The 27,112-nt window shown below is 40.5% G+C and overlaps 1 protein-coding gene across 1 annotated transcript; it reads left to right on the top strand.

Moving 5' to 3' along the window:
- Positions 1–19: 19 nt before the first annotated feature.
- Positions 20–26,042, top strand: trip11 (thyroid hormone receptor interactor 11). The gene is made up of 21 exons (XM_042500093.1): positions 20–614; positions 3,646–3,722; positions 5,497–5,607; positions 6,612–6,911; positions 7,245–7,313; positions 8,321–8,486; positions 9,403–9,729; positions 9,986–10,026; positions 10,142–10,240; positions 10,587–10,790; positions 11,117–14,152; positions 14,880–15,020; positions 15,340–15,533; positions 16,103–16,266; positions 16,983–17,086; positions 17,228–17,327; positions 19,174–19,255; positions 19,843–19,957; positions 22,529–22,651; positions 23,974–24,118; positions 24,262–26,042. Exons 1-21 carry the CDS (start codon positions 476–478, stop codon positions 24,474–24,476), a joined length of 5,952 nt encoding a protein of 1,983 aa, XP_042356027.1. The 5' UTR covers positions 20–475; the 3' UTR covers positions 24,477–26,042.
- The last annotated feature ends 1,070 nt before the right edge of the window (positions 26,043–27,112 follow it).

Here is a 27,112-nt window from a genome sequence, read left to right as displayed (position 1 = left end):
GTCCACGTCAAACCTGACAGCAGCCATCGCCGCAGCCGATCAGATAATATGGCTGCAGCAGTTGAGGTGGCACTTTCTGGACGCTGTGTTGTTTAGACCGGCTAAAAAACTGCTGAAAACACCGCTAACAATCTCCGCAAACGACGCAGACCTCAACGTTTGACCGCCAGCTAAGTAATTAGCCGTTTGACTGAGATAAAACGACGGTTAGCTTAGCTTGTCCTGCAAATTCCTTCAGGGAAACGATCAGCTGTTATTAGCCGGCAGGGTCTGCGCTAAATGAGCGTCCGTCAGCCTCAAAAGAGACTTTGTTTCGGAGGATTTAAGTTTGAAAGTTAACGTCGTGTCTGTGGTTTAGAGCTAACAGTTGAACTTGATGACCGAGCTTGCTGTTTCACCTCTGGTGTCAAAGCTAGGCTAGCCCCCCGGTCCTCTCCGGCCTTGCTTTGTTGTTGTTTGGTTTTTAGCCGTCAACATGTCATCGTGGCTGGGAGGAATCGGCTCCGGCCTCGGCCAGTCTCTGGGCCAGGTCGGGGGAAGTCTGTCCTCCTTCACCGGGCAGATATCTAACTTTACCAAAGATATGTTACTGGAGGGGGTCGAAGAAGTAGGAGGTAAGTTTGTGTTCCTGTTTTTTTTTTTTTGTTTTTGTTTATTTTTTGTTGCCACATCATCACACTCAAGTTTTTTTTTGAATTTCACAACTCAGGATGCTGATAATATCAGTGTTTGTACTTGTAAGCAGTTTTTTCTTCCTATTTTAAATTCTTTATTGTCAAACGTGATGATAATCATTTGTATAGCACCTTTCATATACAAAATGCAAGTGCATGCAAGAGTGCTAAAATGTAAAACCTAACAATGTGTAAAATAGATAAATTATATATATAATCACAATACAGCACATACAACATGCCAGGATGTACAGAAAACAAATTTAAAGAAAAAGTTGACATAGATAATAAAAAGTACAAATTCTGAATGTTGCCTTTTCAGTTAGGGATGCATGATGTTGGATTTTTTGCAGAAATCTGATATGCTGATACATTAAAACTTATTTAGAGGATAACCAGTATTGATTCATCCACTTTTTTCCCCCACCTGATTTTAGTGATCATCAGGTCTCTTCTGCAGTAGAATTAACATCATATTAGGCTTATTCTTATCGTGATGGCCCACCCGCAAGAAGACATAAAAAGCAATGCTATTTAATATTTGTAATATCAATTCGTTGTGCAAAAATAGGAAAAATACTTCAACTCAGGATTGATGCTTTGTCTATGTTCACTTTGTAAATTTAAAAAAAAAACCCCAGTTTGTCATATTGGCAGAAATCAGCATGTTGGCTGATTCTGATATTTCACTTTAAAGCCAAAATCTGCTGATACAGATGACTCGCCGTTATTATCATGCATTCTTATGTTCAGTTCATGTGAAATTTTCAAAAATATTGTTCGTCTGAACTGATTTTTTTAATTTTAAGGCCTCTATTGTGGTGCCATATTTAAGTTCTTGTAAAAAAAAAAAAAGTTCAAGGTCTGTAGTCCGCCCATCTCTTCTTGTGGTTGTAGAATATTTCCCAAAATTAAAAGCAATTGCACAAAAAACATTCTTTGCATCTTTTGTATTTTCGAAACATATGCAGTAGCTTCCTTGTAGTTCTAGTGTACCAATTTTAGTTAACCCTTTGAAACCTGAAGAGACATCACTTTCCTTGTGCTGCTTTCAGACATTTTTCACAAGATTTTAAACTTTTGAACTCTGTGCAAACTGCAATTTCTTGCACGTTGGAAAAAAGGCAATGTGCAACTTGGTAATAGTAGATTTAGAAAATTATTAAAACTAACTTATTACAATAATGTTGTTATCGAATTGCTTAAACATCAGCTGTTCAGAGATGTATGACTAACAGTGTACATGTCCCAGACTGTATGAGAAAAATGTGACAGACAGTCACAAGGTACCGTCTCAATTAAAGGAGAAAACTATGTAACTAATAACAGATGCACTGAACTGATTGTACACTGCTGCTTTTTTTTGGACGTTTTAAAGATATAATGTTCTCATGTGGATGAGTGGATATATGTACACATGACAACACTGAGAACATTTTTTTCTTTGCCAATGCCAGCATTCAAAATCTGAGTGACTTTTTCCCTCTGGGGTTTCCTGCAGGTTTGAGACTGCCAAGGGAACTTAGTGTAGTTAAATGTACACTTTGTAGAGCCTTTTAATACTCTTTTTCCACTGCACTAAATTTTGGTGTCAGTCTTCAGTATGCGGTGCAGATGTGCAGGTAGGACGGCCACATATTTGCAGTTAATTATGCGTCTGTGCTTCAAGCTAACTGAACAAACAGAATTAGACATAATTCTTTGTTAAATACAGAGGAGAGTGCTTCTGAAATCAGCTCTGTTACACCGTCCTTATTTTTCCTGTCAGGATCACGTTACAGTGTGAGGATGAACTTGGAAAACAGATAGAAAAAATATGCATTTTTGATTTGTGGGTTGAACTGTCCCTTTAAGGATGCATTTTCTATCATCTTCCAGTTTTATATGTGACCCATTTACTTTGGTTAAACTTTATATGTTAAATACATGTATCCACGTTAGGAGACTTTGTTTTGCTGGATGATGGTGGAAGGTTTTCATACATGTACAAGTATTGAAATCAAGCGTGTTCATATATGTGACTTTGAAGTTATTTAGGTGTAAAATGGGGAGCAGACATTCTCAGTCGATGCAGTCACTCTCTCAGTCATTGTCAGTGGAGCTGCTTACAGCCTGATGGTGACTCAGATTACATTCTTCATGATCAGATTCAATTCTAAAGTGATATTATCCTTGAAACGTTGATGCCTGATTCTGATTGTTATATTACAGCAAGTCACTAATTTGCTTGGTTTGTTGTTTCCACCAGGTCTAGACTTCAGTCTGGCCTTACAATTTTGTGACATAAAAACTGCTTCATCCCATTTGGCAAGTTAAACCTAAAAGTCCCATCACTCTGGAGCAAACAGACAACAAGTGATAAAACACACTGACGCAAAGAGAACTTTGACCGCAGATCTCCAACTCACAGCTCTGATCAAAACTAAAAGTATGAATTCTTATCACCGAGCAGCTGTGAAGCACTCTGCATACCAGACCTCAAATACATCTTTTAAGTACATTTTCAAAACGTGACCACATTAACTTGAACTATATTTGCCCGTACAGCCAATTTAGTCTGTGCAGTAGATCAAATAACTGACAAAACCTCCAGAAATGTTGGCCTGCTCAGCTGTGCGTGTTTGTTTGTCATGTGAGCTGGGTAAAGCAGATCTGAGTGTGTGACTAAGATAGAGAAGAAAAATAATCAGTTAGTGTCTCTTACACGTGTTCGCCACCGTGATGAACCTGAATAGTAATTCTCTTTTTGAAATTCTTCTTATCAGAAACAGGAATACTGTGTTTTTCTCACAGTGTACATGAGAAAAACAGTTAGTTACGTTTGTGGATTATGCTTTCCTTTAATTAATGCTGCAGTGCCTTTTTTTTTTTACTGAAAAGTGACTGGTGAAGACTTTCAACTTGTGCACAACATTGTCACTGTATGCTCGGCTGTGATATATTCAATGCTGTGTTTTCCCTGTGACTGAAGATGCCGCCACGGAGCTGCAGGTGTCTAATTCCAAGTTGGCTGAAGTCGAGGCTGCATTTGCCACTCAGAAATCTGAGGTGAGATTCTTCTGTGCACTTAATCAGTGTCGACGGGTGAATTTATTGTGATATCCTGATGAAATTTATTACTGTATGGACATTTGTGTACTGTATCTTAATACTTAGAAATAAAGTTTAGTTTAATTTAATTTTATTTTATTTTAAAAAGTGTATGGCGCGATCCCTGTCTGTCATACCAGCTGGATCATCACTGAAAAAATGTCACAGAAAAATCCTGGAAATTGAAATTATTTGCACATGTTTGAATTCAGTTGTCTCCTGTGAGAAAGACCTATAAACTCCTGCTTCAGGCGTGTGTGGTTTTGACCTTCAGTGGTTCCTGTGTGGCTCCCTGGTGCTTGTATGGCACTCAACCTTAAAAAAATGCCTGCACTTAAAACGAAGGAAGGGGCTGGGGAGAAAAATTTCCTCTGCTTATTGTGTATCACATCAGTGCTATAAAATCCTGCTCAGTGAGCGAGGAGATTGGTAGAAAGTTTCTTCCTATAGTCATAAATTCTGTGAAAAAAATCTAAAACCAACAGTGAATTGAATTTGCTAACAAGTATTGTCATTTATTTATTTAGCTGTTATTTAACCGGGTTGGTCCCACTGAGATTCAGAATCTCCTTTTCAGACAGTCAGCAGTGAAAACACAAAGTTACAAACAGAGCCACAAACTATCTGAGTCAAAAGACAACTTTCTGGGAGTCACATGTGCCATCAGGCAGGCCAAAAACATCCACATCCTACAGAATCTGCTTACAAGTCTCACATTTTAGATTTAAAAACATTTAATGATGCCAGCTCCTTGAGTTTCAAGTCATTCTGCAACAAATTCCAGGCTGAGGGTGCAGAATACCCAAAATCCCTTTTCCCTATTCTGGTCTGAGCATTTGGGAAAGAGAGCATACAGAGATCCCGAGAATGCAGTGAATACTTTTCTGGTACTTTTCTGCATGATAAAAAGTGTGGGAGCAGACCAAATATTGCCTATATCTAAAAGTGTACCAGTGTAAGCCTACGGGTCGCCAGAGCAGGCCATCCCAGGCCAGATATATCCTTTATTCCTCAGCACTATAGCGCCCCATTTTTTGGAACGGCCCACATACAACAACCGTTTTTAAAGCCCCCTTCCCCATATTTTCACACCTTTGGAGTGCCAGGATTTCCTTCCTGTTTATCCCGTTGGTCCCTGTTTTCCATAAGCACCTGATTCAAGTTTTTTACCTACCTTTGATTACAGTATACAGAGCAACCAGCCATCTCTCTATTTTTTTGCTGCTGTAAATGTTCACTCGGGCACCAATTGTATATTAATCTGCAGCTAAAATATTCCCCAACAAATGTACTGTAAACTCCTTTTGGAGTGACATTTAATAAAAGCTACAGTGCCCAGGTGTTTAAGGGAAATTACCTTATCCTTTTAAAAATGAAACTATATAATTGTGACATGTTTGTGAGGATTAAATACTCAGAGACAATTAGAAATGGGAACAAATGGGTTTGAAGCTGAGAGACACAGACCTGGTACGGAAGTCAGAAAATTTCGAGAGATGGAACAACACATAGTTGGCTTTGGTCTTTTTATGGAATTTGTTAGTAATAGGACATATTTAGGATAACACCAGCCTCTCTCTCTCTATGTCAATAATCACTCATCCTGCTGAAGTGCCCTTTAGCATCTGTCTAAGCTCTGACTGCCTTCCTTTAAAGGGGAAAACAAAAATTTTAATTTCCTGCATATTTTCTGTGTTATTGACTTCCTTTCTTCTCTCTCTCTTTGTTTCAGTACGACAGATTAAGAAAGCTGCATGCAGAGCTCGAGGAGAAGTTAGAGGCAGCAGAGATCCAGATTAAAGCTCAGTCTGCAGAGTACAGAACCCTTCTGCAACAGAAAGATGTACGTATATGTGTGTTCATAATTAAAGCACTTAGATGGTACATCAGTCAAAAATATATCCCCCAAGCGTTACAAGGTAAAAAACACAGGGCTGCACATTTAATTTTATATCAAGCTTGATCACATTTTGGCTTTCCACAATTAAATGAACATGATCAACTGCAATACTGACGATTAAAATGCCTGCAGGGCTCATAGAAAACTGCTGCATATGAAATAAAGTGTTCTGCTCTGTCAATGTAAATGATTGATACCAAATTAAGTAGTAGAAAAATAAACACACACAGATGCAAAATAAACAAATTAATAAACATAAACATTTATAAAGACACACACAAAAAAAACAAAATTATTTTATAAAATGTATAACATTTAAAACTAAAACAACAAAATTAAGCTTTAATTTTCTCCAACATCATGTACATACACTCAGCAAATTACATTTCTATTTGCTTTAATGCTTAATTGCATATATTGAATGCATTTTTGTGTTTTCAATCCTTATATATTTAGAGTATATAAAGGTAGATGAATATCAAATTAACATTTTTACCAATTTTCTCCAATGGTGATTTGTAACGCATCACACCGAACTTGGTGTTGAAAAACCTGCATGAATTAAACAATCTTAATCATAAACAGTCAGTCAGAAAACACAAAAATCAGTCAAGTCTAATCAAGTAAAGGCAAAACTGCTTTTCTAAAAATGATGTTTTTGTAAAGGCTTTGTGTTTTGTGACAAAGAATGGCCCAATTTCAATTTTCATACTCTTGCAGTGTATGGTTTTTTTTTTTGCAAGTACAGAAGAGTGTGCAGGACCCCTCTTCTTTCACCTGCAAGTGTTGTTTTTCTCCTATGCACCTGTCCACATAATTTTTGCAGGTGTGCACTGGCCTTTCTATTGAAATTTCTCTAAAATCAGCTTGTCAAGGCAGAATGTGGATGTGAAGCTCATGGTAGTTCTTCGTATAAAAGCGTCTTAATATTAGTTAATGTCTCTCAGGTGGAGATCAGTCACCTTAAAGCTCGGCAGAGCGGACTCCAGGAAGAAGTCCAGAAGCTACAACAGTCGACTCAGTCCGCCTCCATCGGTCCCGCTGTGCTGCCCGTCACCACTGCTTCCTCCACCACTACCTCTTCTGCCTCCTCCTTCCTGTCACGGCCCCCGGGGTCACATCAGGGCTTCCATAGCGATGAGATGGACCTCAGCGACGTCATATGGTCGCAACAGGAGATCAACCGACTGTCGACAGAAGTGATGCGTCTGGAGGCGGAGGTGGCACACTGGAGGCGGATGTCTCAGGTAAAGATGAGGATGGGAAGTTGATGATGTAGCAGAACAGAGTTCTGGTAGAGGGAGTTGAACCTGCGACATCTATTTAAAGAAACAGTTTGACATTTCCAAAGTCTGCATGCCCCCTGGAAAACCACAGTTGCTTATCTTTCTATTGCAGTGTGTGTGTGTGTGTGTGTGTGTGTGTGTGTGTGTGTGTGTGTGTGTGTGTGTGTGTGTGTGTGTGTGTGTGTGACGTGTCCATGTTTTCACACACATGGATGTAAACTGTAAGTGCAACTTGAGTGGTACGCGCAGGCATACAACTGCAAGGTGGTAATTCTAGTTTTCTTTTTATTTCAGGCAAAGACAGCAGCAGGAGCAGGTAACGGCGACCAGGGAGAGATTCTCAAACTTCAAAGAACTATTAAGGTAAAGTTTTAATTTTTGTCAAAATAAGTTTATATTTTATAGTTAGTGCTGGGTGATAAAATCAATCAAATCAATCGCGTTAAAACTTTTCCTTGATTGAAATGTGAGACGTAGTCGATAGAATGTGGCTAGAACTCATTCCAGCCATGTTCTGACAACAGACAACACGAACAGCCGATGATAACAGTGCCGCAAACCAAATGCAGTGAACGACTTTGACTGTAGAACAGCCGAGTGTTTGACAGCCACAGCGTTTCATCATCACTGATCAAACAGCTGACGGTCCGACAGCAGCGCAGTGAGACAGACAAACAGAGCGCAGCTTCTCCTCAAAGCACCAAAGTGTCTGAAACAGCCACATTTGCAGATGTGCAAAGTGACTTCTTTAGACTTTTACAGACGACTTTGTGTTAGTTTCAGGTTTAATAAGACTTTGGATGAATTATTTATAAACACCAGGACGCATCGCTCCATGTCTCATCCAGCCGCTCGTGCTGAGCTCTCATTATTATTACCAGGGACAGATGTAATGTTTTGGGGGCCTGGGGCCTCAAGCATATTATCTTATTTTAACCCTTTCTTTAACTGGGAATGTTTGCAGCTTTAGGAGAAGTAGGCCTACTCAAAAGTTTTTAATTCCCAAGTAAAATGATTAATAGCACAGAAGTTCAAGTCAGAGTCCTACAGTCAGGAGAGGTTTTCCTTTTAAATTTACCTGAAGTTTGTTTAAGATGGAGCTTTTCATTTTAATATAATGCTGGAAAGTTTAATAAATAATAATAAATCATATGTTTATTACACTCGAACACACTGTGGTCACATGAAACTGTGTCAGTGAATTATGAGGGCAAATAACTAACCACAAAAAAAGAGCAAACAGCAAAATAATCGTTCATTAATCGTAATTGAAGTAAAATGTTCAATTAATTGTGATATTGATTTAAGGTATGAGGTTCGGACCTCTGCAGTGAGACAGTAACCTCGATGTTATTGCTGCTTTCGAGCAGGAGCTGCGTGAGGAGATGAGTCGTGAGGTGGACGAACACCAGCATGAACTGACGGCTCTGCAAGACGCCCAGAGGCAGAAGATGGCTGACATCACACGGCGGCATAGAGAGGAATTGGCAGAGTACGAGGAGAGGATAGAGGAGCTGGAGGAGCAGATCCAGAGTGGTGAGCCTAACTTTGGTATTTTATTTATTTATTTCACTTCTTTGGTAGGGATAGGAATTCAGAGATTTAACCAAAGAGGTCATCGCTTCAGTTTTGGCCATCAGTGAGATATGGGATGAGAACCTCCAAACATCGGACATAAATGTCAAATGTTTCAGCTTTGGTATGGACTTATGAAGATGTCTGATCAGAGACTCACTAAAAAGATATTTAATTGGGATACATCACATTGTCATCACCGGGCGAAGGAGTTAAAATCTTTATTTTATTTGAACGACTTGTCATATATTTTCCAGAACAGATTGCTCTGTGATATTCAGGAGATAAGGAGTAATTTAATTGTCTTATAAAGGATGGTTACAATGTAGAAGCCCTATTTGAAGTAGCATTTAAACAAAGGGCAAAGATGGCTGTGTGCACAGTTACGTTCAGGAACGTTACCATTAGCTCTGGAGACTTGCAGGTTTAATGAAACTCCAGAGGAGGACAGACACTGTTTGTTTTGTGACCCAGGTTATACTGAGAATGAGGTTCATTTTTTGTTTTGTTTTGTTGCCACGTTTATGATGACTTGAGGGATGTATTTTTTTGCTAAAATGTTGTCAATTTATGCCAATTTCTTTTGGTTGGATGAATATGACAAACTTGAGTTGTGCTTCAGGAAGGGAACTTTTTTTGTATCAAATTTCCTTGCTCAAGCTTGGAAAAGAAGGCAGAATATTTTGTTTAAGACCAAATTGTAAAATAATCTGTAATCTTTGTAATGAAATGAATTATTTGACAGCTGCAACTGTAATTTTTGTGTCTTATAAACCCATGAGGGTTTGGTAAATTGTGTTAACGACACAATAAATCAATCAAATATTCCTTTAAAGATTACTGGGGCACATCACACAAACTGAACCTTTCTCTCCAGGTGGTGGTCAAGCCACGTCTCCATCAGACGCCTCCAATCTCCCCGAACTGCAGAAAACCATAAGCTCACTGAAAGAAGCTGCAGATGAGCGGGAGAAGCAGCTGGCCGAGCTGTCTGCCAGTCTGGAGGAGGCACAGAGGAAACAGGCCTCGCTGCAGCTGGAGAAGGACGAGGCCCAGGAAGAAAACAACGGGCTGCTGGAGAACTACACGCGGCTGCAGGCCTCCGTCACTGAGCTGCAGACACGAGTGCAAGAGCAGGAGGGGAAGTCTCTGCAAAAAGCCCAACTAGAGCACGAGATCCAAGTGTTGAGAAAAAACCTTGCAGGTACACTGATGTTCTTTTATATTTTTGATTCACATAGACTACAGCTACTAATACTGGTTGATGAAAGCGCCTCCGTGCTGTCAGAAACTCATTTTGCTAAAGCTGATTGTGTTTTCTGTTTAAATGTGATGTTTTTTTTTTTTTATTTTAATAACCTCAAATCAGTGTTTCATTGACAGAAAATTGTCAAGTACACCCATATCTTGTTTTCCGTCCTGATTAAGCTGCATAATAATAAAAAAAATCTACTTTTCAGCTGCGGAAAAAGAAATAGAGGGACTGAAAAGCCTGGCCGAGGTAAGTGTGAATATAAATAATGAACTATACATCATGTTAAATATTTATTTGAACATGTTGCAGTAGGTTTTCGTGATGTAACCCCCTAGTTTAATGATATTTTTTGCACAATTAGGCGGGACCAAAGGAAGAAGTTGAGCATGCAGACATCTTAGAACTGAATACAATTATTGGGACGTTAAGACAAGAAAAGGAAGTCCTAGAACAAGAAAAGGTTTGTTAATCTGATGCAAAATATCTGTTATATCTTTATTGATTCAGTTACTTCATGTGTCAGTATGCATGTCCTCAGTGTAAACATGTTTCACATACAGAAGCAATGTGGAACATGGTGATGCTTTTTTAAAACGTGTTAAGTCACTGGTAAGACAGAAAAAGTCACAACTCCAAGTAAATAAATCTCCAGAGTAGCAACTTTGGAGTTTACTTACACTTGGCTCCTAAAATAGTGTTAATATTGTGACATAAAGAAGAAGAACACAGTCTAGATAACTGAGCTCTATTGGATTATATTTAAAAAAAACTGAGGTGTAATTTCTATTTTTTGTGTCTTTTCACAGCTTAATCTGCTAGAAAAACTAAAACAGGCAGAGAAGCAAATAGTTAGCAATAACGCAGCTGAGTCTGCTGAATCAGAGGCAGTGGAGGATCTGAAGGCTGAGCTGGAGAGGAGAGAAAAGGCCCTGAGAAACACTGAGGAGGAACGGGACACCCTTATGTCTGAGCTGGATGAACTAGACCGGCAAAACCAGGAAGCAACACAGGTCCGACTAACCCACTTTATTTAATTCTATGATAATACTTTTTATAAGAAAGTTCATACATTTGCACATATATTGACAAATACAGTACATATATACATACACATTATTATTATCATTACTATGTACATTTTCTGTAGGTCTAAAGACTGCAAAAATCTCTTCACATGTGTGTATGACCACAAATGTATGTGATTTTAAGACTGCTGGGATCTCCCATTTTGTAATACCTGTCTGACTACTTCTTTATTTAGAAATGCATCACAACAAAATACAACAAGGAAAAACAACTTTGTTGACAAACTATTTTCTACTTTTTCTGTCTATAGCACATGATCTCCGTGAAGGAGCAGCTCTCCGGACAGCTGAAGGAGGCCGAGGCAGAACTGGCGGGACTGACTGCAGAGCTGAACACAACCAAAGAACAGAAGAAGGCAGTGGAGCAAGAGCTGGAGACCCAAAAAGAGAAAACAAGCCAGAGCGCTTTCACCCTCAACGACCTGCACATGGGCAAACAGGAGCTGGAACGGACAGTAAAGGAGCTGAAGGACAAGCTGGGACAGGCGCAGGAGCAGAGCAGGGAGGCACGGAGAGAAATCACAGAACTGAAGAGGAGTCTTCAGGAGCGAGAGGAGCAATTTTCTGTTGCTAAAGCGGAGCTAGATCAGAGGGGAGAGGGAGGAAGTGAGGCACAGGAAACAAAGGAGAAGCTAGCAGCGAAGGAGAGGGAACTGTCGGACCTCAGGAGGGAATTAAATGAGATGAGGAGCTCTCAGGAGAAGACGATGTCTGAGGACTATGAGTTGAAGATGGAGAACAGGAGGTGGAAGGCGGACAGCGAGGAGGCTCTGGGTAAAGCTGAACAACTAACTAAGCAGATGAAGGAAAGCCAGGCGGCTCTGAACAGAACAATACTGGAGAAGGACACTCGTATCGAAGCTCTGAAACTGGAGAAAACCCAACTAGAGGGTGAACTGGGGCAGACAGAGAGGACGCTGACAGAACAGGCGAAACAGTACCAGCAGACCATCGAGGAGTTGACTCGCGCCCGCTCCATGGACGCCTCCGCTTTACAGACGGAGCATGAGCGAGCCATCAAGCTCAACCAGGACAAAGACATGGAGATAGCTCAGCTGAAAAGAGACATAGAGCAGCTGGCGTCCGACCACAGAGACACAAATGAAATGCTCTCCATCACAGTCGCAGGGCAGAAGCAGCTGACGGATTTACTGCAGGAGAAGGACATCTTCATGGACACTTTAAAACAAAACGCTTCTGATTTGCAGAAAGAGATGGAGAACCGTATTTTAGTCTTGACAAAAGAAGTAGACACTCTCAAACAGGCCCTAGAAGAGAAGGATAAACAGTTGGGGGGTATGAAGGAGGAGAATAGTCATTTGAAAGAGGAGATTGACCGGCTCAAGGATCAGCAGAGCAGACCTCAACCTCTGGCTGAGCCCCGGACCTTAGACATCATCACAGAGCTGGAGACTGAGATCACACAGCTCAAGTCTTCCAGGAGTGGTCAGGAAGAGGAGATCCAGACTCTAAGAAGAACCATGGAGGAGCTGCAGGCTTCTCTCCTTCTGTCACAGCAGTCCCTCCAGACACAGCAGACTGAGCTTGAGCAGGCTCACGCTCGCCATCAGCAGACGACACTAAACTACGACAGACTCATCAGTGCCAGAGATGAGGAGATTTCCTGCCTCCAGCAGACTGTAGATCAGCTCAGTGAGAGTCGAGTCCGTGCCAACTCCCCATCTGTGCAGGGAGAGGTGATCCTGCAGGAGGAGAAGACACAGACTCTGAATCAGGAGAACGGCAACGAAAAACACGACTTATCAAAGGTAGATATAGAAAGACTGGTGAAAGGCATCAAGGAGAAAGAGACTGAGATTAGCCAGCTGAACGAGAAGAACCTCTCGCTCACCAAACAGCTGGATCAGCTGGTGGTGTCTCGGGATGAAGTGGGAAAACTGTCACAGCTGATCCTGCAGAAGGATTTGGAGATTCAGGCGCTGCATGCCAGAGTGTCCATGGTTGGAGGTGGCGGACACAGCCAGGACATCATGTTCCTACAGCAGCAGCTGCAGGCGTACGCCGTGGAGAGAGAGCAAGTGCTGGCCGTGCTCAACGAGAAGACGAGAGAGAACAGCCAGCTGCGCTCTGACTATCACCGCCTCATGGACATCATGGCAGGGAAGGAGGCGGCCCTGTTGAAGCTTCAGCAGGAGAACCAGCGCCTCTCCAACATGAGCGACCCCTCAGGAAGCCAAGAGATGTTCAAGGAGACCATCCAGAACTTGTCTCGCATCATCAGGGAAAAAGACATAGAGATCGACGCTTTAACTCAAAAGTGCCAAACTCTGGTGACCGTCCTGCAGGCCTCAGGAGGAGAGTCTGGTGCCGGCTCCGGAGGCGTCAGCAGCAACCAGTTTGAGGAGCTGCTGCAGGAGAGGGACACTCTGAAACAGCAGGTGAAGAAGATGGAGGAGTGGAAGCAGCAGGTGATCACCACGGTGAAGAACATGCAGCACGAGTCGGCTCAGCTGCAGGAGGAGCTGATCAAGCTGCAGAGTCAGGTGTCCGCTGACAGCGACTGCAGCTCCAAGCTGTCGGTGGATTACGCAGGACTGATCCAGAGCTACGAGCAGAAGGAAAGGAGGCTCGGAAGTCTGAGTCAGGAGCTTGCTCAGGTCCAGCAGACCATCACACAGCTCAGCACCACCAAAGATGTCTTGCTTGGTAAACTGGACAGCGTAGCACAGACTCCAGAAGTAGCTGCTCAGTCTAGTGGACCCTCTCTCACGGCTGATGCTCCGAGCCTCCAGCCAACAGCAGGTAGTGAGAAACTGCAGGAACAAATTGCACGAATGCAAACTCAGTTGGCTGAGAAGGAAAATGTGATCAGGACTCTTCAGGAGAACAACCACCGACTCTCCAACTCAGCATCTGCAACGGAGAGTGAGCAGAGAAGTCAGGCCGAGGAGGTCCGGCTGGTCAAAGAGAGACTGGAGGCGCTGCAGCGGTCTGTGAGGGAGAAAGACCTGCTCATCAAAAACAAAGGCGACCAGCTGAGCCATGTCAGCGAGGCGCTACGTAACCGCGAGAATGACAACGAGGTGCTGAAGCAGGCTGTGACCAACCTGAAAGAGCGAGCTCTGATTCTGGAAATGGACGTTAAGAAGCTGAAGGAGGAGAACGAGCTGGTGGCCGCCCGGTCTCGAGAGAAAGAGTCCGAGTTCAGAGCGCTGCAGGAAACAAACATGCAGGTTTCTCTGCTGCTGAGAGAGAAGGAGTTCGAACTGAGTGCAGTGAGCGAGAAGTCGGCAACAGTGGAGAAAATGCTCAAGGACAAAGAGCAGGTCAGTTTTTTTTTTTTTGATCAAGGTCTTTTTTATTTTTCAAATATATCACAAAAAATCCTCAACAGCTTGAACATGGTACATCTGAAACAAGTTCCTACCTAACCTCCTTTTTTCCAACCACTGGATCATTAATAATTTCACAGCCAGACAAAAGAGGTGAAAAAAAGAATAAATAATAATAGTAGAATAATAGTTGAATAAAAATAAGAACAGTTAAACAATAAAAACATAAAAAATGGGTCACACAGTCATGCTGATAGCTGCCATGTCTTCAACAAAGGAAAGAAATGGTCGCCAAGTAGAACAGAATATTCTGGTGGACCCTCTGATGGTGTATCTGATTTTCTCTAGATGGACATAACACATAACCTCTCTTATCTGTTGACAATAAGATGGTGGGACAGTGTCTTTCCTCTTGGATAACATAAGCTTTCTGGTCAGCAGAAGGCCATCATATTTATACTCCACCCACTGAGAGGAACAGCTCCAATTGCATGCAATTAATGGAGAACGGTCTATAATTAAGTACAGTTTTGTATCAATCTGTGTTTTTAAGATATTGACATATTAGTGCTATTGGTTTGATTAATTCCCATGCCTTCTGATTACAAAAAACGGTAACTATCAAAATCATTTCACACTGGAAAAGGTGGTTTTCTTTTCTCATTTATTCTACCAAAATGAATCATTTTTCTGATGGACTCTGTTGATTGTTGTGATGCAGGGCAAGTCTGGTGAGCTGAATCAGCTCCTGAATGAACTGAAGTCTATGCAGGAGAAAGCTGTGGCCTTCCAGCAGGAGAGGGATCAGGTGATGATGGCACTCAAGCAAAAACAAATGGAGACCACTGCAATACAAACAGAGGTAGGGGGGAAGATGACATTCACCCATTTCAATTTAATTTTAACTGTGGAGATATTTATATATTATTTTATATTGCATTGTTAAATTATCCTGTAAAGTTTACACTTGTATCAACAGATTTTAAAAAAGAGAAGTAGAAAAATCATAATCAGAAAAATAATTTTCTCTCCTCTCAGGGCTTCTTTAAATTGTCTATCGATCAAAGCTTCAAAATCCATAAATTGATTTAAGGACAGAAACCATAATAGTTCAGTATTCAAAGCTACCGTAGTGTTCTCATAGCTCTAAATATTTAACAGTGTTTCTGTTTCTTTCACAGCTTCAGCATGTGAGGGACAAAGAACAGCGTCTCAACACGGAGCTGGAAAGGTTGCGTAATCACCTCTTGGAGATCGAGGACTCGTACACAAGAGAAGCCCTCGCTGCAGAGGACAGGGAGACTGAACTGCGCAGGAGGGTGGCGCTGCTGGACGAGAAGCTGGCCACGTCCTCCAGTGCTGTGGAGAATGCCAGGTTAGCATGAGTTAAAACTACAGTCTGTCTGTGTGTGTTTTGTATTAAATCTGAGGAAATTACGAGTAAAATCATCAGGGATATAACTGCACAGTGTCACCACAGTTTAATTATGGTACAGGATTAGCATGCTTCATTAAGTTGAGAATAGGTGTTATTGGTGGCTCTATGGCAAAGAAAAAAATGCACAAATGCCCTAAAAAATACAAAATGCATGTCAGCTTTGCAGTTTATGGACATTTACAAACAGTGCACTTGTCTTAATACCCAAAATTAGGACATTGAGTTTTTAACAGTCCTGAGATCCATCAGGATCACAAATTTACTCCAAACCAAACTGTGTAGAGAAGATATAAATCTTCTCTACACAGTTTTAGAGTCAGATCTTTTTTCTTCCTTTTTGGTTTTCTTTTGCCTTAACCTTAGCTTAGCTTTTGGCACAGTGGACTGTAATAGTAAGATCTGTAATGGTCATGTCTTGATCTCAATTAGATTATTGCATTAAAAGTAATATAAATATTTAAAATCATTGTTCCTTTTACTTGTGCTTACTGTCCCTCTGCCTCCAGCCAACAGGCCAGCATGCAGGTGGAGTCTCTGCAGGAGCAGCTGAGTGGAGTGGTGAAGCAAAGGGACGAGGCTCTCATACATCTCAGAACCTCCCAGGAGCAGGTCAACCAGTATGCAGTGTCGCTCTCCAACCTGCAGATGGTGCTCGAGCAGTTCCAGCAAGGCAAGTCAACTGCTTCGACTGCAGATTCCAATGGTGTTTTGTAGTATCTTGAGTAATGTTTTTCTAAAACTCAGAGAGCATGATAGTAGTTATAAGGAAGTTTGTTAAGAATAGCGCTTGTAGGAAGAGGACTAACAGAGAGCAACAAGAAGAAATGCAGAAAGAGGAGGGGTGCAGTGATGAGGATAACAGTGTTGTGGTTGTGCTTAAGTAAAAACAAAAGTCCAGAGAGCAGAATTTCAGTTTCCCGTCTGACCTGAAGGCAAAATACTCCAAAAAAGCGAGAAGTCCCAAAAGGAAAAAGAGGAAAAAAGTGAAAAGCATACAGGCTTCAGTAATGGCAGATCAAATCTATAATAACAGCAGCACTTGTTCAAAAACCACATTTCTGAATAGAATAGGAGCTTTAAAGTTCATCCCCTTTATGTGTCTGTTATCTGGCCTCAGCAGCTTTCTATGTGATGCTTATCAAAAATGTGAAGGCATCTTTTATTTCTTGTCATTATGTAGTTTTTAGTTTAAGTATATTTAGACCATAAAAAATACACATAAGATTCACCATATTACCAACACATCACAATCCATCAGCATACCACAAACAGAAGTTTGTATGTTGTTTGTTCTTAAAGTCTTTGTCTTTGACTTCTTAAAGTCTGTAGTCTGCAATTCAATAAAAACCTGTTGTAATACTTCTATTTTATCACCCCCCCCATCAGAAGAGAAAGCCATGTACTCAGCAGAGCTTGAGAAGCACAAGAAGGAGAAGGACGAGTGGAAAAGAAAAGCTCAGAAGCTGGAAGACCAAGCATCCGCCCTTCAGGTAAAACACTTTATTCATATCCGACATGTTCCGCCAACAGCAGGGCCAAAAAGCAAACACAATTGATATTTTTCTTGATGAATGCTCAAGCTGCAGTCACACGAAAGCCATAGTAACTGACAGGATTATTGTCTCTGTCAGATAAACCTCGATGAAGCCAACGCTGCTCTAGAGTCAGCGTCTCGCCTCACCGACCAGCTCGATCTAAAGGAGGAGCAACTTGAAGAGCTGAAAAAACAAGGTGAGCTACAGCTGAATGTTTTCACCTGCCAACTTCTGCACGTGTCTTTTGAAGAAGTGATAAAGGTGTCAGACAAAACTCCTTATAAATGTCTGCCTTCCATTTTTATTGGAAAATAAAGGCATCTTCATGAAGTTACAATGAAATAAATGTCTTTTAAGTGTCCACTTGGTTTAAAGACTGGTGCACCACTCTGCAGTGTTTATTTAAGATGTTGAGGAATGTGTCTGCCGTCCTTTGAACATGGACTTCTTTTTTTTTTTATCCGTCTCCCAGACTCATGTTTTTATTTTAGTGTGCATGTGTTCTTATCAGAGTAACTGAAAGTCTGGTCGCCAGCTGGGTTAGGTTCTCCTGTATTATTTTTTTGTCACACTCAGCAGATTTCACCGTTATCTCTGTCAGATTTGGCCATTGCATCACCACAAATTCTCAGACTGTTTCTGTTTTCACCCCTCTCTGGCAGTGCAGACAGCATATTAATTCAGATCCGATATGAGGCCATATATGTGCTTTATAAAACAGTCACCGATGGAAAATTTACATTGGGTCTATTAATAGATGGGAGGCTATGAGAAAGTTCTGATCCCCAGTCTCACCAGTGAGAGGATTGGTATCTCTGTGCAAAGCAGCCCCAGTTTCTGCCTCTTATTTATTAACACTTAACTTAAGCTGCAGAACAAAGAATCCGATATTTTGTAAATACCCAATAAAATTTGAAAAACCCAGGTCATTTAAAGAATTATTTCACTGCTATAAATATGATCTATTTATAAAACGAGGTTGTTTATGCAGAAGAAATATGCAAATGGTGTTGAAATTGGTGATAAATGACCAGAGAAAACAGACTGTGGCATTTACTTTTGCTCAAGAGGTAGAAAACATAAAACTACCAGAATGCATTGTGCAGCACCAGACTAATAAACAAACTATTGAATATTGCAGTTAAACAGCGCACTAAAATATAGCACTGCTTAGTTGTACCATTTTGATCTTATTTTTCCAGCCTATGTTTTTACAGTTCAGAAAACATCATGGCGCCCACTTTCTGTTCTCAAACTCTCGTATTACAGCCAAACAGTGCACTAAAATATGTTGCTAAAGAGAGAGAAATAGAGAAGAGTGAGAAATGGGAAACACAGCAACAGAGTCTTGGTTCATATTTGATCAGCACTGCCTTGTTGCTCTCTCTCTTGATCCACTTCTATACTCTTTGTGCCTGTAGTGGCAGGAATACAAAACTGAGGAAGTAGTGTTTGCCATATTTGACTTATGTTTTATGAAAAGAGCAAGGGCATATTTGACCATGTGGCCAGGAAATATTAGGAGTGGGAATCACCAGAGCCCTCATAATACGTTATTATCACAATACTGCAGACAGAATACAATATTACTGTGATTTTAAACATGTTTTGATATGCGTATATGAGTATTTTGCTAAAATATTTTAAGACTTATTATCTTTCTTTCAAGAAAAAATTATATCCTAAAATGAAAAAAAATGTCATCATCTAATAAGATGAAATTTTCAGTCGTTCACTTCAGTCATATTTATTGCAGAGTGAAAAAGCATTAATTGTATTATTCTAGCAGGCTACCAAAATGTAATTTGTATTTGCAATGTCAATAATTTAATGAATATTAATATAAATAATATCTGATAAAAAGCCTTCCTAAATGACTTTTTGGGTTATTATTCAAAGATTGACAGGTATTTGTTTTGTGGGAGACCAGCTATTTAATGCTGTGACTTAGGCACAAACTAGGTCTTTGTGCAGCAGGAACAAGAAAATTACATTAAAACACTCTCTCTCTCTCTCTGTGTGTGTGTGTGTGTGTGTTACAGTGGATGTGAGACAGGAGATGTTGGAGGAGGCGCAGAGGAAACTGATGAACCTGCTGAACAGCACAGAGGGGAAGATAGACAAGTAAGTTCAGTGCTATCAGGGTTCAATCTCACATTCTTGTCTTCATCTAAATGAGATTATGATTGAGAGCACATGTGGTTTTCATTCTTCCTCTCCCACAGTTTCAAGGGATTGTAGAAAGTCCCACTGCAGCACAAAAAACATGATAAAGTCTCATCTTTTAAGGCGTAATGACACAGACAGGATGTTGCCTGTGACGGCAGCAAACTCAAGCAAAGAAAATCCTGTATGTCCAAATTTAGGGATATCGAATTTCTTACATAAAGCATAAAAACCCAGTGGATTACTGCAAAAATACATCATCGCAAATTTAATAATAGGACTGTTATAACTCATAAAAATTGGAGATGCATGGTTTTCACAGGACAGCTACAATTATGACAAAGTGATGTATTCTAGCATTCTGTAGAGTACTTGATCTCCTATAATTAAATCTTGTATGCCTCAGTTTCCCTGCAGAAATAAACATGAACAAATACTGATATTAATACACCCAGGGTATATTTATAATTCATGTAGCTGTATAAAATCGGGATCGAGGTCTTGAATTACGCCATGCCTTAGTATTCGTGTTGTTCTGTCTCCAGAGTCCTGATGCGTAACTTGTTCTTGGGATACTTCCACACCCCTAAAACCAAGCGTGCCGACGTGCTGAGGCTCATGGGAAGTGTTCTTGGTCTCACCAGAGAAGATATCGATAAGGTGAGAAAATCTTGGGCTCATATTCAAAATATTTACTTCAGCAACCTCTTATTAACATGATGTTTTTGGGCAGCAGTTTGTATTAATAATACAAAATGTTATTAGAGTGTATTGGCGTTAACAGTCAGTGAGGAATGTTTTTGGCTTTGTTCCTTATTTGGAATGAATGCATGATACATCACCACACTGATAAATTATTGTATAAGACTCATTTAATTATATGCTTTTTTGCCTTTTTACTAAAAACATTACATGCCCCGAAAAAAATTTTAGTATCTTCTGTTGTGCACTCAGAGTATATGTACTAGTTTTCCACATACAAGTACAGGTGTTGGACAAAACAATGGAAACACTACATGTAAAAGCGCTTTTACCATGAACTAACGATATCAGCTAGAGACGTGCAGTCAGTAGAACAGTAGTACTCAAATCTTTTAATTCCAGCAGACATGCTGAAGTATGTTTCAGAATATGCAATAAAATTATGAGGCTGAATGCAACTTTAATAAGAAAAACACAGCCAATAAAACTAACATAGAAAGAAACACTTAATTGTAGGAGAAGCATAGATTTCAATGAAAAATTTCAAGGAAAAATGGGCAGATCAACATAATCTGTAATTCTACAAAATTGGGCAGGCAAATTCACATTTCAGATCCACTTCTGAAATGCTCCCGGTGTGATGGGACAAAACCGGGCTTGCAGCCAGAGTGTGGAAAGCTGCAGATGATAGAACTGTCCCACCTGGCTCCATCTCAGTCAAGATGGACACGAGGATAACAAAAGCAGTGATTTATTTATCTCATATCGTGCCTAACTTTAGTCGATTGTAATCTATCAAATTAATCTGCAGATGCTCCACTTCAAAATAAGACCAAACTTTTCTATGGATGTCAGTTTAAGTGCAGAAAATATTAGGCTGATGGGTCTAGTAGTTTGTGAGATTCGCTGCGTTGTCTGAATCGCAGATACATTTTTTTTTTAGAACTAAAGAAGAGCATGACAGCATGAAGAAACTGGACAAAAAAGATGGCCAGAGTTTGCATTTTAAAGCTCACTGACAGAGATGGACAAACAATTAACATGACAGTTGTTGAACAACTTGCACCAAAAGTCTTTTTGCTCAACTCTGGCCTGAATCCAGTATTTGCACACTGTCAGTGTTCCAGGTCACCGTGACTGTAGGACAACTGATCTTCATCGGCTTTCAAAATATTAAATTAGTTCAACCCGTGCTGCAGAGACAAATCCTAAAACTCAATGTATAACTCTTTACCTTTTAACTCCAGCAGCTCCTAAAAATCCTCCCAGATCGCTACCCTGAAAAAGAAAGCATTTCCTTATCCAGATCTTCTGGCAGGAGCCGAGTGGGACTCTGTCCAACAATTCCAGAGAATATTACCCAACACTCCTAAGGGAAAACAGATACAGGGTGAGGGGGCAAATAATGCGATAACAACTCCTCGGAAGACCCATTTTTGGAGGTTGTTTCGCTTCTTTCTTTTTTTTCATCTCTCCGTCATCTCCTGTTAATGCTATTTCAATTTTCCACTCAACTTGTGTTCACGTCGGCCAAGTGTCCCACAAAAACCAGACGACTTTTCACAATCAACCTCAGTGGAGCAGCTCGTACACCCCCTCCAACTCTGCTGCCTCTTTAAGCCCAAAACTGTGATCCATACACTCTATATATGGTGTCCATCCAGCTGAATCCTGTCAGGCAAATGATGATTAGGGAGTATTAATGATAGTGATAAAGCCTTAAGTTTCTTCTAGTGTGGGCTGTCTGTAAAGAATCTGACTGCCTGTGTATAAGCTCAGCTAGTGAGTGGGTCCAGAAAATAATTTTCCAGAACGTGGTGGCAGGCAGAAAGGAAACCGGGGGCAATTAAAACTAAAATAATCCAACCGCCTCTTTGAAAACAGAAGAAACTCTACTCTTAAAAAAACATTCTGAATGAGCTGTAAGACTGTAACATTTACTGTACCTGCACTCTTAATCCTTTTAGTTGTTTAAAGGGATACTTTGGTGATTTTTAACCAGTTTTGTATTTATAAAGTTCCCACCGTCTTGTCAGGGCTCAGATCTCCCTGTTCATCTTTTATCGCTCTCCAGTCGTTGCTCAAATGGCAGATTGTACTTTCGGCATTTTCGTATGTCCGCCACTACAGACATGAAGAGAATAGAAGTGAATCAAGAGAGAGAGCTGCCCCACTCTCTCTAAATAAAAATATCTCCCTGAGGTTCCTCCCTTGTTGGCACTTTCTTTGCACTTTTTAATTCATCAATTTTATTGGCAATCATAAAAATAAAATACAGATAATCTGCAAAATGCCAAATATCAGCCCCAATAATCGGCCAAGCGGATAATCTGTCAACTCCTGATAATAATTAAATGCTTATAGTGATCAGTTTGACCCTCTCAGACGTGATCACTGAAAGCAGTTTCCACTGTAACTTACTTGATGCACTTGATCATAAAATATCAGGTGTCTGTGATGATTTGAAGACGTTTTTCCCTCTAAGAATCCAATGGTATTTCTGTGCACTTCCTTCCCTCCCGTCTGTAGATGTTAGAGGAGGACGGACGGCACGGTGTTACTGGATGGGTGTCAAACTGGCTGGGAGGCAGAGGAGCTCAAAGTGTCCCAAACACCCCCCAGAGGCCCACCAGCGGCCAAGGGCTCAACTCAGTAAGAAATGCCACATTACACACAGTTTGTATTTTATACCGTATTCTATATAACTCAGCACACAGCACTTTATACCTATTTTTCTACCTTAATTCTTGGTTTTCTCGTTATATATCTTCTATTGTGTTTTTGTGTAATTGTGTTTTAATGTGTCCTGAATAGATGTGATATCATCCACGAGTGTTAATATATCTTTTAATAGCAGGATTTGCACATTGAAACCAAAGACTAATTTCTGCTTGTTGCATGCAAAAACTTGTCAAAGTTTTTTCTATTCTGTATCATAACGGCAGAACACAGAGGAACTCATGTCAGTTTGTCTGGCTTGCTTTGTGTTGTTTAATGGACCGATCTTCCCAGAACTGTCTTTCAGCAAGTGTTCACAAGGCACCAGAAATGGCTTCAGAGTAACTTCCAGGCAATTAGTAACAAAGTGTTCACAGACTCTGCGTTATTTCCCAGGGGAAGGTCCAGTGTGGAAAGAGAAGCGTGCATGATATGCACACTCACAACTGCAAAAAAATCTCAGAAAATGAATAAATGGAAAAAAATGCATCAAAGAAAGAAAGCATTCACAATATCTCTCTTGCACACATGCTAACACATGATAAATTCAATTCCGGGCAAAGCTATGAGAGAAAAATATTACAAGTTAGACTATTAAAGGGAGTTTCATATGAGATTGAAGGAAACAATGTTACGTTACACTACTGAGTGTATTTCTCACTAGTCGTGAGTCTCTCATGAGTGAAGAGCCTTGCTATGGTACGCTTGAAAGCAACACACAAAAAAAAAAAGATTTTAAAAAAGGCCAAATTGTGAGCGTAGTTCACCAGCAAGCAAGAAGATATTACAAAGATACAGAAGGGAATGGAAAAATAATTACCAATGGTGAAAGACTTTGTCAAAACACAGCATTTAATGTAACAGGCAAAGCGAACATGTTAATTCCCATAACTAGAAAATATATTTCAGTTTATGTGTTAACATGTCCCCTTCAAAACAAAAGTGTACGCATATGCACCACTAGGGCTGTCTGTGGGGGGACAAGCAAAAATCATGTTCATCTTAAATATAAGTATTGATTACCACATTTTATTTTGAACCAAAGTATTCACCATTATTAGACAAAAACAACAAAATAATTTAATAAATAAAAAGTCTTGAGCATGTGCTGTCTGCTGATTCTTCACCAGGATGCTGCTCTGAAGCTAACGCTTCTTTCTGGGCTCCTTGTTTAGGATGTAAAAACAGAATTTCTCTTCTAAAATGTCTCAGTAATTCAGCAACGCTACACACTTTCTTGTCCTTTGCTGTTTTAGTCCTTCTCAGAGATGTTTGTAAAGTTCCTGGAGATCGAGTCAACCCCTTCGCTGCCCGCACCAAAGCTACCAGTCCATGACATCAAGCCTCTGAGCGCGCCACCTCCGAGAAGAACCAGCGGTGCTGCTTCCACCGCCACAGCAGGTAAACGGCCCCTCGGGGAATAACCACTGCCAGGATGTTTCTTTCTCTCGTGTGCTTAATCGGCCCTGTCAGACTGGAGGCGTTGTTCTTTCTCTCACATCCTTAAACACATCAAACCAAATTAAGATTTACTCTCCTCACAGGAGCTGCAGCAGGCGCCAAGCGACCCGGCGAGTCCAATCCTTTCCTGGCTCCTCGTTCTGCCGCGGTGCCCCTGCTGGCTGGTTCCAGCTCTGGCGGATCGGGAGGTCACCTGCTCATGAAGCCGATCTCTGACGCTCTGCCTACCTTCACTCCGGTGCCGGTCTCAGCTGAGGCCAGTGCCGGAGCTGTGCTCAAAGACTTGTTAAAACAATGATCGAGTGCCAGACAGACAACTTAATTGATGAAAAGAGTTTTACACTACAGAGACTGAGCAGTTCTGCTTCTCATTGCTGCTCTTTTTTTTAAAAAAAAAATATCCTGCAACAATAAATAACCAGATAATTCATGAAGATTAATATTCCCTTTTTTGGGAGGGGACTGAAACTAAATTTTTGGCTTTTTGAGATTTAGATTTATTTGCAATTGCTGTTCTATGCAACAGAGTTTCCCTTTACACATCAGTCTCAGCATTATTGTTACAAGTTGACCCACAAGTTGATCAATGAAGTGACTCCACTTGCAAAACGCGGGATGAAACATTTCAAACTTGTGGTTCATTCAGAGTGAGAGAGTAGATTTTCATAGAAACTGTCCTTTTAGTCATGATTTCCGTCTTACATTTCGATTTTTTTTCTTCAGTTCTGAACACAAGTGACCTTGTAAACTCACTGTGTGCAGTTCATGTGATCATGTCATCATCGCCTCTGTCTGCAGGAGGAAACGTCTTCAGTTTTCATCCTCTGACTTGCATTCAACAACTTTTATTTCCTTGTCCTCTGTCTTTTTTTTTTCTTTTCAGCGATGCAGTGACTTGCTCCCGATCCAGGAGTTGCCTAAAACTCTCTGGCAGCGACAGTCTGCATAGAGATTTATGTGGTCCAGTACATCTGTTAAAACCATAAAGACATTTTTTGCTAAATCTTGTCTTTTCCAGACGTCCAGACTGTGATATGCAACAAGCGTTGTAATTATGGCTGCGGACTGTGGTTGATCAGAGGCTTGAGACTGCTCACATGTTAAAGTACTATTATATAGTTATATATATATATATATGTGTGTGTAAATGGGTGGCGTTTTTCTATTTATAGGCACTAAGGAAGTTTTGGAAGTTAAGTGCCTGCATTTTTGCTAATTAGATAGTTGTGTAATCAGGACTGTAAATGGTTAATATAAATATATATATTTACAAAATGTAAAAACTGCACATTTAAACCCTGACCAGAGCTGGCCAGCGTGTCACTGAGCTGCTCTCTTTTTTTTTTTGTATAGACATCAATCAGACGCTGCAGAGGGAATGTTACAGGGTTTCTCCAGGTGTATTGATAAAATGTAAAAATTGTAAATCCTCGCTGTAAAATCATTTTTGTAGATGTTAAAATTTGAAACTCAGAGGTGTCAAAAAGGAGTTAGATTAAAGGGATGGTTCTGAATTTTTTTAAGTGGGGTTGTATGGAGTGATTACCCATAGACAGTAAATTGCATACAGTAGGTGGCAGTCCCCAGTTTGGAGAAGAAGACTGAGGCGAAGCAATCTATTGTTATGGCAGAGTTGGCAACAAAAAGTATTTCAGACACTTTAAACAAATCCCACCTCAAAGTTCTGTATCAGGTTAAGTATACACTATGTTTAGAGTATTTTTACTGCAGACAGTGATTTTTCAACGGGAAAATGAAGCTGTTGTGTCACGCTCTTCAAAGCAAGACTGAGGAAAAATTTAATTTAAAATAGCTGAACACAGGAGCTGCTGGTCTGTTGTGTCTTCGATAAGTTATTTTGTTTCTTTTATTGTGTGTCTTTGGTGTTTTAAAAGGTTCGTTTGGATTGACTAAAGTCACACAATAACTAATACCCAGTTTTTTGCCAAAATTAACACATGCAGGTTTTCAAAACATGGGTAAACCTCCTAAAAATGGGCTATAGACTGCCTTCCCATTGTCCCATAGGACGTGCGTGTGTCTGTGTGTTTGGGTTGATTTGGTGTGTCACATTCGATGCCGCAGACGGATCAGAGAGCAGGTAAACAGTAGAAAGCAGCATGGACAGAGGTCTGAGAAAACTTTTCAGTGACTTCTCTTGATATATCGCTTACTGAATCAGTCTCTTTTTCAGCCTTGGTGCAGACTCATTTGGACCGATGTTTGAGCGCAGCTTAGGAGGAGATGGATGGTAATTAGTGGTGCAGCATCACTGCATTTCACCTGTTGAGGAGCTGAAGTTGTGCATTCACCCTGGAGTTGTGTTTCCATCAATGTTGATCAGGGCCGAAGGTGATAAATACTTGTGACAACTGCAGAGTCATTTGACCCGAGTAGTGAATGCTGATTGTACACTTTCCCATTAAACTAGAAAGCCGGATTTGAACTGAAGTTGTAATCGGCATCCCTGTAGATGTGGGCTGTAAAAGATAAATATGGCGCACACTTAATCTGATATATTACTTTTTGTTCGCTGGTCCCCATCTACACCTGTACATTGCTTAGCTTCAGTGTCTGATACCAACCTTCTTCTCCAAACTGGGCCATCCAGACTGTCATTTTATGAATGCAATTCACTGACTATGTTAAGTACCTCATACAACCCCACTTCAACAAATATGAACTACCTCTTTAGCTTAAACTTGGATCATCTTTAATAGAAGTTAGTACCCGTGATTTAATTGGAATTTCAAATCAAATAAAGGTACTGCTGACCCTTTTCTGCTGTGCATTTGGTGTTTTTTTCCCCTCTAACGCGCATTCATTTAAACCAGATGTGGCTACTACACCGTTGATCGCTCGCGTTGGCCGCTCCAGATGTGCACTGTCATTCAGTGAGGAAAAAGGGGGGGCTGTTTATATCTTTGGAAAACA

The sequence above is a fragment of the Plectropomus leopardus genome, chromosome 14 (assembly GCF_008729295.1).
Source record: "Plectropomus leopardus isolate mb chromosome 14, YSFRI_Pleo_2.0, whole genome shotgun sequence".
NCBI lineage: Eukaryota > Metazoa > Chordata > Actinopteri > Perciformes > Serranidae > Plectropomus > Plectropomus leopardus.
The sequence above is the reverse complement of the archived record's forward strand: the minus strand, read 5'-3'. Positions and strand labels throughout refer to the sequence as shown.